The 11,450-nt window shown below is 41.5% G+C and overlaps 1 protein-coding gene across 1 annotated transcript; it reads left to right on the top strand.

Annotated features, from left to right (window-relative positions):
- The first annotated feature begins 2,131 nt into the window (after window positions 1-2,131).
- LOC117845214 (probable LRR receptor-like serine/threonine-protein kinase At1g51810) lies at window positions 2,132-10,732 on the top strand. Its single transcript, XM_034726174.2, has 13 exons — window positions 2,132-2,289; window positions 2,362-2,905; window positions 3,517-3,992; window positions 6,190-6,328; window positions 6,434-6,505; window positions 7,691-7,762; window positions 7,832-7,900; window positions 8,060-8,208; window positions 8,293-8,555; window positions 8,643-8,769; window positions 9,425-9,493; window positions 9,588-9,777; window positions 10,018-10,732. Exons 1-13 carry the CDS (start codon window positions 2,172-2,174, stop codon window positions 10,412-10,414), a joined length of 2,685 nt encoding a protein of 894 aa, XP_034582065.1. The 5' UTR covers window positions 2,132-2,171; the 3' UTR covers window positions 10,415-10,732.
- Window positions 10,733-11,450: the final 718 nt, after the last annotated feature.

Genomic DNA, 11,450 nt, shown 5'->3' with positions numbered 1-11,450 from the left:
TAAAAATAGCCACTAAAATTTTAGAGCGCGACCAACCAAGGAAAAGAAAACGTTGTTTCGCATCAAGAAAGATTAGGGTGCACCAATGTCAACTCGATCAGAATTAGCAGCGCATTTGTTTGCTAAAGTGTTGCAATTGACTTACGTCGGCCGCTTAGGTCTGCAGGAGCTAGTCAATCAACGCCTCGAGGCTCAGTATCAAAAAAAGAAAAAACGCCTCAACATATGTCGGATGGTACTTGTATATGTGGCATATAATATATACTTTTGGGAGAGAGAACATATGTCGGATGGACAACCACATAAGCAAGAGAGAAGACAGAATTTCCTTTTGCCACTAGTTGGGGTTAGTGCTTACTATCCTCTATTTTTCATCCCATGAAACGTTATTACCAAGCATTTCGCGTGTTAGTTTTTTTGGGTATGACCAATATGCCCTTGTGACATGTTAACTTATTAATCTCCGATTTTGCATATAGTACGTAGTATATCGAAATTCTCATCTCTACTCACCACTTCCTCGCTGTTGACCACCTGAGGACCCCTCTCCGATCCCTACATTAGTTTTAGTTTCACAATTGCATCTAAATGGTCCAATAAGCTCATTAGTCCCGATTGATAACCCCAAGTATTAGTTCTGATTGGTATTACCAACCGAGACTAAAGTCCCACCAGATTCCCTTCGCAGGAAGTTGACGTTGCAACCGGGACTAAAGTGGCTTTTTAGTACCGATTGGTATTACCAACCGCTACTAATGAGCCTCATCGATTGTGGTTGTTGGACTCGGGACTAATAACTCATTAGTCTCAGATCATGTTTCGTCCGTCTGAGATTTGGGTCGCTGGATGGATGTCCAGTTCTCCAGTAATGTCTCCTTACGTTAGTTTTAGTTTTGCAATTGCATCTAAGCGGTAAATGGCACAAACAAGCACCTTGCAGTGATAAACGAGAAGGGTCCATGCCTCCATCCATGTACGTGTGCATGAATGTTTATACCATGCATGAGCATTTTTACGATCCTCGGAAGGCACCATCAAATTCTAAATCAGCAGGTAAAATTTTGGTGACTCCAAGGCATAATCTTATACTCACCTGTAACGACTGTAAAATCAGTCTTGCGAGATTATTGTTCATGAAACCGTCGTCCTTTCTGTGGTGGCTGGCTGGCCGCACGTCCGCGCCTTGCAGGTGGTTGACAAGGTTTTTTTCTTTTCCTTTTTGAACAAACAAAAGCTTCGAGCTTCAAAAAATTACAGGAGTTCTTAGAAACACAAGAAGAAAAAACTAGTTATTAGATCGTGGTCGGTGAAAATGTGACAGAGGGGCAATACAAGCAAGCTGAGGAAAATTCTACTTCAGACACCATCAGGCTATCAGGTATAGTTTCCATACTTAAAATGTCATATTTACAGTGGATGGCTTCTTCAAAATAAATAATCATCCAATCCATTCTCCTCTCTCCCATTTCTTGTCCATATCCCCTTTCTACCTTCTTTTGTTCTCGCGTAGACCTAGTTTCTTCGGTAAGAAACAATTTTCTTCTCTCTCCTCAATTATCTTGCCACATCGTAGGATGCTAATTTATTCTATAAAAAATTACTCCCTCTGTTCAAAAATGTAAGTTGTTTTGACTTTTCTAAATATATAGATTTTATTATATACAGTGGCGGACCTACGACTCGGACTGCCCAGGCTGCAGCCTGGGCCTAAGGCTAAAAAACTAAAGGATGCTTCGGAGAAAACAAGCCAAATAGTAAAGGAGAAAACACAGATGAGCTTCCGTTAAGCTGTTAAGCTGGGATCAGCCCCCTCTTAGCCGGTTTCTGGGTTCGTCCCTAGTTACGTATCTAGATATAACTCTATACTTAGATGTATATATAGTAATATTTAGAAAAATCAAAACAACCTACATTTTGAAATGGATGGAACGGGAGTATATTAGTCAGGTCACGGCATTGGGATTGCCTTAAATGAATTACTACATTAGATGAGAACAAGCGCAACACATAGCCTCGAAGTGCGACTTTATATTACTCAGTTTACATCCTCAAACGAGGATTTGTTTCAGTAGGCTCCAGCAGGGTAAGTTTGGCATTCAAAAAATGGAGGGATTATTTATTTTCCCTTTATTCCGCTTCTCTTCAAGTAATGTTGACATAGCTCTACAAATATGGAACCGTGGTGTTTCTTAGTGCTGCGCTGCTCATCGTTCCTCAGACCAACAATGGCTCTCGCGTTCTTTGTTCTACTACTGCTACTCGCCCCTGTCGTCGTCGTCAGCCAGCCAGGTACCAATCTCGATCGCTTCACTGCATCGATCACATGACCTCGGAATTATTACTGATGAGCCATGGATGCAGGTTTCCTGAGCATCGACTGCGGCCTGGACGACAGCTACAGCGGCTACACGGACAAGATCACCGGCATCGTCTACGTCTCCGATGGCCCCTACATAGATTCCGGCGAGAACCGCAGGATAGCTCCCAACCTCGAGAGCTCGTGGTTGTACCGTCAACATACGCTCAGGAGCTTCCCGTCCGGCATGCGGAACTGCTACGCGCTCCCCACCGTGGCCGACACCAAGTACCTGGTGCGGGCCAGCTTCGCGTACGGCAACTACGACGGCACGAACAGCTCGTCGCTGTCTTTCGACCTGCGCCTGGGGCCCAACTACTGGGACACCGTCTACACGGATGCGACGATGAACTTCGTGATCGAGGCGATCTTCGTCGCGTGGGCAGGGTGGGCGCCGGTGTGCCTGGTGAACACCGGCCGCGGCACGCCGTTCATGTCCGCCCTGGAGCTACGGCAGCTCGGGGATGCGCTCTATCCGTTGGTCGTACCCGGCCTGATCATATCCACGTATGCACGGGAAAACATGGGGTCAAGCGATTCAATTACACGGTTAGAGAGATATTTCTACTGCTATAATTTATTTTTTACTGACTGCTACCATCTATCCACAAATATAGGCATTATTTCTAATTTTCTCATAAGTTAAACTTTTTAAAATTTGATTATTAATGGAAAAAATTGTAAATATTACCAACATATAAATAAATAATGTTGCTAGTACACAAATATAGATTCATCATCAAACAATCATAATATTTAACTCTTTTATTTAAAATAATTTATTTTTATAGATATTATTGATCAAAGTATCCTAAATTCTTATATTTGTGCACAAGAGAATAGTTAGTATTAAAATTTGAGCCACTTACCTGTTGGGCTTGTTGGGCTGACTAGCCGAGGCGTGAGGGGCTGGGTGTTAAGCCTATCCTTGTAAATTATAAACGGGATTCGCAAATACGGATGGGATACATCCTTAATTATATCACGTCCCGCTCCTGGGTATTCATATTACATTCCTGAAGTTTACCATCCCATTTTCATATAGCTCAAAATATAGGATAAATACAGAAAAATGGGCAAGCGGAAATAGGATTTTTCCGATCCGTTTTTATCCCTGGATCTAATCCTCAACCATACATCTTTGTCTTGATTTCATGAAGGTATCCTGATGATCGATACGATCGTTACTGGTGGCCGATGGTGATGGCCAGCTCACGGTGGGTGAACGAATCGACCGAGCGGACCATCCAGCCGGACACCAATTTCGCCGTGCCCTCGCCCATTCTGCAGACGGCCGTCGCGGCAACGGTCAACGACACGGCGCTCACCGCCATAACGTGGCAATATCGCTCGTCGTCGTTTATGACATACCTGCACTTCGCCGACTTTCAAGACACCCAGATTCGGCGGTTTGACATCAACACCAACGAGAATCAATCAGGACCGACCCTGAAGTCGTACAGCCCCTCGTACATGGCTTCATCCACTGTGTACACTGAAAATTACACGTCTACCGACGGCAACTACAACATCACTCTTTCTGCGAGCGCCACCTCCGTGCTGCCTCCGATGATCAATGCGTTGGAGATCTACGTTCGCGTTCCGTACGAGAGTCCAACGACACTCCCTGAAGACTGTAAGCCCGGGCTACCTTCCCTCACAATCACCAAAAAGAATATCAAATATACTTTCTCCATCCTAAATTAATATTCATTTTGACTTTTTTAATATAACTTTTGCTACGTATTTACACATGCATACATCTAGGTCCATAGTAAAGACTATGTATCTAGAAAGCTAAAACAAATAGTAATTAGGGATGGATGGAGTAATTAATTTTGGAAAAGTTCAAATTACTTCTTTTAAAGTATAGTCAAAGTTCCAATAACCCCTGAACTATTTTTTATTCCCTTTACCTCTAAACTTTATCATTTGATTTAATTAATTTACCCACTCATACCATTTATCTTTTTGTTCTCCATGTAAAAGTGGAGTCTTAAGTTAAAATTCTCTGCGAGATGGTAGCCGACACTATAATACATGATAGAAAAAATACACCATGCATTTTGTTATCATTGTTTTGATATAATAGGACATCTAATAATAAATTTATTCTTGAGATACAAAATTATACAAAAATAATTATGAGAAAGATCATAATTCATGGATAGCGCATGTGGATATTGGGTAGAGATAGCAAAATGGGGCAATAAATATGCCTCGCTAGAGGGCTAAGGATCTGTTTAGATTCATTCCTTGTGGAGGATAGTTTGTAATTGTATATTGTGGTTTGTTAAATTTAAATTTATAAAAGCTGGATTCTAATTGGATCTACTCAGATTATGAAGTGGTTGAATTACAAGTAGAGGTGAAAATGGTGTGAATAACTTTTTTAATGGTCATTTGGAGGAGAGCATCCCCACCTAAATTGTATTGAATGTGGCCACCTCGTTTTCATAAACCCTACAACAAAAACCATGATAACTACCTAGCTAAACTAGACCTCAACCAAACAACAAGCCCTAGCACAAGGATAAAAATGTGGCATAACCATGAGTAAGAAAACAACAAACCCCGGCAAAGGGTAAATTATGGCATATCCACATATACCCCGACGTCAAGACTTTCGCCAACGTCCCTAAGCGCAAGGCACCACGTCAGTGCAAAGCCTCTGACCAACGTGGATGGCCGCCACCACAAGGCGTCTGTTCAGCAGCAGCAACACCCGCCGCCGACTCTTGCCCAAGCACACGGGGCACCACACTGGTGCGGAGCCTTGGACCGACGTGGATGGCCGCCACCGTACAACATCCGTAACAGTGGCAGCTATGGACGTCCCATTAATTCCCCCCCCCCCCCCCAGCAACTACCATGTTAAAAACTTGATGTGAGGCTGAGCACGGATTTAAATAGAGGTTGCTTGAGGGTGAGCATGTCTAGAGCATATCCGAGATTCAAACAAAAATGTGAGGAAGAAGAGGGATAACAGGAGGAGAGGACGGGGGAGGTGTGAGCGAAGGCTGACTTCAGCCTCGCCACGGGCCGCCGCTGCTGCCCTAGCACTAGCCACTAGCGGTGACGGACGGAGGAGGCTTTGTGCTGTGGTTTTTGGAGCAGTGGAGAGACCCCTCCCATCGTCATGCGAGGTGATGCAGTGTTCCATATGTAAAATGTGAGGAGTCGGATAATTTTCACGTCTAATCTGGTCTGAATCTAAAATTTAAGGATATAGTTTATATGAAACGGATATGATCTATGGTTTATACAAAACGGTTATGATCTTTAAAGATCAACATATCCGAATCGAATAGTATACTATCCGCTTTGATCAATTCATTTTCATCCGGTAAAATTTAGGGTGGAACAGCTTATGAGATATTCTACAATTTAAAATTATACTACAAAAAATGACTACAATCAGAGAGAGAGAGAGTTCCTCGCTGGTGAGAGTGTGAGACTGATGGTGGCGGCGTGCCGCCCGCTCCCTCCGACGAGGTGTGGCAAGGGCCTAACCCTCCAGCAACGGCCGCGGAGACGAGCTGCGCCAATAAGCATCCTTCGTCTTAAGCATCCTTCGTCTTAAGCATCCGACCGCGATGCCGACGCCCACCTGATGCGCCCGCCCCAATGCCCAACGTGCTCGATCAAATGCCGCTTAAGGATATGGCACTGATAGCTGGGTCTGAAGCAGGGATGTTAAAATGGTTTGCCAAGTATTCTACTTTGAATTGATTTTTTACCCTTTTCATCATATATGCAATTGGTTTAAGCCATGTATCTGGATGATTACACCCAGTTCCTAAACAGTCATGACCGTACTTTTTGTATGCTAGTTGACGCCATCATGGCTATCAAAATTGAGTACGGAGTGAAGAAAAACTGGATGGGTGATCCATGTTTTCCAACCAAATATGCTTGGGACGGCGTGAAATGCAGCAATACAAGTGGTAACACTACGAGGATAACATCACTGTGAGTATTTCAAACATTGTTTTTGAGGTCCTACGTCGCGATCTTACGTGTGCTAGCATATTATTTATGCATTTGATTTATGGTGGACTACAAATTCTCATGCAGAGACCTCACAAACAGCTATTTGCATGGTGCAATATCTAAGAACTTTACACTGCTCACGGCGCTCGAGAATTTGTAAGTGCTATATAACAAACTAATCTCCTCTGCTTTCATACTTATGTCCCCAGGCTCTACATTCCATGACTGACAATCCCATTCTACTACCTGTGATAATGATAAGACATTGTCTTTGGCTCACACGTTCTGGGCTAATAAGTTAGTTTATTGGATCTAGTCTAGAGATTTGTTGGAGCGAATTCAGACTACAGGCCTCTGTAAAGTTATAATGCCATACACCACTCTCCCCGAGCTCAAGCTTCTATACAGAGGAGATAGGACTTAATACACATCTTGGTTTCTAATCTAGTAACATGCATCACAACTCATTTTGGTGCATGTCTTGTCCAATTTCAAAATCTGAGGTTGCCAGGGGCAAATCTAGGATCAACCTTAAGGGGGTGCTTGGCCTCTTTTAGCTGTGATAACTTCACATTTTATAAACAAAATGTCTAACTTATAGACTAATAGGCTAACATTTTCATGGTCTATCCTAGGATGACAGTTGCTGCAGCACTGCCAGTACCCCCTGTAGATTCGTCACAGGTGGTTGGCAATCGAATGGATGAGACTTATGCAGGATATCATTATTTTTTTTGTGGCAGCTGGCATAACTGCATCGTCACTTTTTCCAGTTAAAAACTAAATAACTCTTTCTGGCTAAATTTCTCAATAGTTAATGCATCTTCCTCTATAGTATTGGTCAGTATTGGTCAGATGGCTCCAGCAAATTAATTGATAAACCACAGCATACTTGTCAGGACTATGTTTCCAGTGACTGAACTATAAGGCTTTATTTCCAACCACAAGCTTAATGATTGAGGGCCTGTTTGGGTATTGTAGTCTAAGAAAACTATGGTATCAAGAAACTGTAGTTTTCTAAGCCAATAGCACGTAAAACTGTAGTTTGGGAGGGGGGGGTCCAAAGAGACCATAATTTCGATAATACCATGGTTTTGAAAACTCCAAGGGCTTGTTGTATCCAAACACCTAGTAGTTTTTCAAAGCCGAAGTATTTTATACAACCATAATTTTTCCAATACTCAAAAACAATACTTTGTATCTAAACAGGCTTCATTGATGTCATAAATCAAGCTATAGCAGGATAAAACCTTAATTTTATCAAATCTCCTTCATGTAGAGTTTGAATTGACTATCTATATACTTTTGTCCTTGCTCACTATAATCGTGCACATGTTTCAGGGATTTATCTCACAACAACTTAAGTGGATCAGTACCTGATTCCCTACTAAGTTTGCCTTCCCTACGAGTCCTGTAAGTGTATATTTCTTGCAAATTTTTAGCAAACCAAGGACTTTACCAATTTTCTTTCACTTTCTACAGAAATGTATCTGGCAACCAGCTGAGTGATAACTCCCTATGTAAAAGTTACACGGGGTCACTAACTTTCAGGTTTGGATTTTCTTCTCAATATCTAGAATGTCTCCTTTTCTATTAATATGCTTCTGAGTTTTATGTTGTATCAGTTGCTGTGACTTTCAAACAACTGATTGTTTGAGACATTTTTCTCCTCGAAAATAAGCCAGACCTGATTGTCTTATATAATTTCAGATATGACTATGATGTCTCTACCTGCAAACCATCATCGAGCCCACCAAGAAATAAAGCTATCATAGTGGTTTCAGTAGTGGTTCCTGTGCTGGTAGTAGTTGTACTTCTTCTTGCATATTTCATCTGGAGGGAGAAAAGAAAGCGCAATGGTGTGCATCCTGTTTTTCTATTCTGTACTGACATGTATTAATGTTTTCCGTTTATAATACTTGACCTTTCTTATCTGATGCTAGTGCAACCAGTTTCCACACATGACCTGACAACAGATTCACAATTTGACAATGCTCCAAGCAGTCATGAGGGCAACCAGAAAAAATCTGACAATCGCCGGTTCACATACAAAGAGCTGGAGGTGCTCACTAATAATTTCAAGAAACTCATAGGGCAAGGAGGTTTTGGGCCCGTCTATTATGGCCGTTTAGAAGATGACACTGAGGTTGCTGTCAAGATGCGTTCTGAATCATCATCGCATGGGCTTGATGAATTTTTATCTGAGGTAATAAATTTCAGTCACCTAGAAAACTTGAAGTCACATTATAAGCCTATTTTTGCAATAATTTATGATCCATATCTTGTTACATAGGTTCAGAGTTTGACAAAGGTGCATCACAGGAACCTAGTGTCTCTGATTGGTTACTGCTGGGAGAAAGATCATTTGGCACTGGTTTATGAGTACATGTCTCATGGCAGTCTTTTTGATCATCTGAGAGGTTTGTCTATTGCAAGCCTATTGAGTACTGATTTAGGAATAATCAGCTGGGTGGCCTTTTCAAATTGCTTTTGAAATATCTATGCATGGCTTTTACGTGCGAAGCCATCTTGACTTTTTTTCCCGAACAACACAAGAGAGGTGCGTGTCATTTCATTAAGACAGAGGGAAGCCATCTCAACAGACTTTTATATGCTTCTGGTATCTGAAAAAATAGAATCCTTTTTTGGCCTATCTACGTGTCTTCCTTCTGAAGCCCCTAATCCGCAGCATGGTCATGAAATTTTTGCCAGCGTCATGCTTATATTGTCCATCCTCTCAACATTGGGATGGGGGTGACTCGATGTTGTCAGCTACAGGGAGTTACCTCTAACTAACCCAACCAACAGCCTCGCTGCACTTCGTAATGTGTGTGGATGACACATCATTTTATCTTCCTGTATGATCGTAATGGTTGTGGATGACACATCATTTTATTTTCCTGTATGACTTCACCTAATGTGTATACTAAACAAATTGATCTTATTTTGATTATTAAGTTGTGCAATTCTATTGGAGAAGATTACAACAAAACTAGAATGAAGAAACATTCAAGAAATTTGTTGAAATTGACATGTGAAGTTGTTAAACTGTTCTGTTCTGTTAAAACATTGAAGGTAAAAATGATGCTGCTGAAGCCTTGAATTGGAGGACACGTGTACATGTAGTGCTTGAAGCTGCACAAGGTATGCTGCAATAAAAACGCATGAAGAGAACTGGACTTTTCTAACTATATAATATGTTATTCTCATTTTTTGGCATTTCCTGTGATTTATAAAGGCCTGGATTATCTGCACAAAGGTTGCAATCTGCCAATAGTGCACCGGGATGTGAAGACCAGCAACATTCTCATGGGTCAAAAACTGCAAGCTAAAATAGGAGATTTTGGACTTTCCAAGACATATCTCAGCGATACTCAGACTCACATATCAGCCACTGCAGCTGGCACAGCTGGTTACATGGACCCTGAGTATGTCTTTCCCTGTGTATATTTCATTTACATATTGGTACCTTTTTATGTACCTTATTTTTTAACGAATATATTGTAAACAGCTGAGCATGCCAAGTAGGTGAAACAAAACTAGTTAAACTCGTGTTATTATAGGCCACATGGTTTCCTATCCATGCATTTTTTTTATTCAATAAGATTAGGGCATTAGGCTTGCCTGGTGTTCTGTTTTCTTGAGCGTTCTTATTACTCTTTCTTCAGGTACTACCTCACTGGAAGGCTCACTGAGAGTAGCGATGTATACAGTTTCGGAGTTGTTCTGCTTGAGGTAGCCACAGGCATGCCTCCAATAGTGCCAGGCCATGGCCACATCATTCAGCGTGTTAAACAAAAGATTGCCACTGGCGACATCGGTTCCATTGCCGATTTGCAGCTTGGAAGTGCCTATGACATCAGCTCCATGTGGAAGGTAATCGACACTGCTATGACGTGCACTGCGGATTCTGCTGCTCAAAGGCCGACTATGGCCACAGTTGTGATACAGTTGAAGGAGAGCCTGGCGTTGGAGGAATCTCGCGAGAAGGACAGTAGCATCAGGGCAAGCCGAGGGAGTGATATAGAAGCTATGGTGTCCACATTTCATCCATTGGCAAGATGAAGCTGTACCTGTACCTGGGTTTGGTTCATCGTTGGTGCATCTCCACTACAGGTCTACAATGGGTTTTTTATGAACTCCTTGTCATGTGAAGACACACTAGTGTATATTTGTGCACTGTTTTGAATATGCAATTGCTTGTGTGTACAAGGACTTTGAGAGTCCTCAATTGTGTGTGCAAGTAATAAGGTCGGGTCTAAGCTTTCAGCTTCTCAACGCTCTGTGACCTCAGTGCTTTATGTATTTTTGACAAATATTTCCCATGTTTGTATGTAATCCAAATCTATTGTTGGAAAGATTGTGCCTTTCCATGCTTCCATACATAGGTATTCGATTTTCTTATTGTGTTCCATGGTTACCACATGATTTTAAATTTTATCTATTGTTCATTTGCATTTTGTTGCATTTACTAGTTGAATTATCACAATATTATCTTCTTAGCTAACTTTCTTTCATCTCCTTCCCATTATTGTTAACGAGAAAAGGATTCATGTTGTCCTTTTTTTTAGTTTGATTGTTTTGAGATTTCTCTCCTTGTTTCAGTGATCAGTCCCGTTTCCATAAACATTTCAGCTTTTAGTGGATGTTCCTACAACTTGAATTTTTTGTGGCAAACTGAAGTTCCCCAAATCCCAAAATGGATGTTATTGACTTATACTTTTCTGGTTCTTCTAGTTGGGAGTTTAAATATCCAATCCAGGTTAAAAGTTCTGAATCAAGATGAGTCTGTAAATTGTGCCTGTATCTGAATTTGGCTTATTGTTGACGGCCTCTACTGGAAGTCTAAAGTTGGTACTTAACTATCTGCTTTGCGGAGGCAATGCTAGTGTATGTTTGTGAAAAGGTTTGAATCTACAATTGCTTATCTTGCAAAGACTGAACTTGCGGTTTCTGTGTACAAGTATCAAGGTTTTGGTAAAGTCGCAGCTTCTCAAAGTGCTGTGAGGTGTGAGCTACATCCCAATTCACAAGCTTATACATACTTTTTCATAAGATACTACATGTTTGTATGTAATAACGTGACATGTCAACAACCTAA

The sequence above is a fragment of the Setaria viridis genome, chromosome 2, assembly GCF_005286985.2.
Source record: "Setaria viridis chromosome 2, Setaria_viridis_v4.0, whole genome shotgun sequence".
NCBI classification, from domain to species: Eukaryota; Viridiplantae; Streptophyta; class Magnoliopsida; order Poales; family Poaceae; genus Setaria; species Setaria viridis.
The sequence above is the reverse complement of the archived record's forward strand: the minus strand, read 5'-3'. Positions and strand labels throughout refer to the sequence as shown.

What these genes read in the sequence shown, in the direction of transcription:
- LOC117845214 (XM_034726174.2), top strand. Translation starts at nt 2,172, where the DNA reads ATGGAACCGTGGTGTTTCTTAGTGCTGCGCTGCTCATCGTTCCTCAGA. An exon ending in TTGCCTTCCCTACGAGTCCT is followed by an intron (nt 7,763 to 7,831) that starts GTAAGTGTATAT and finishes CACTTTCTACAG; the next exon opens with AAATGTATCTGGCAACCAGC. An exon ending in ACGGGGTCACTAACTTTCAG is followed by an intron (nt 7,901 to 8,059) that starts GTTTGGATTTTC and finishes ATATAATTTCAG; the next exon opens with ATATGACTATGATGTCTCTA.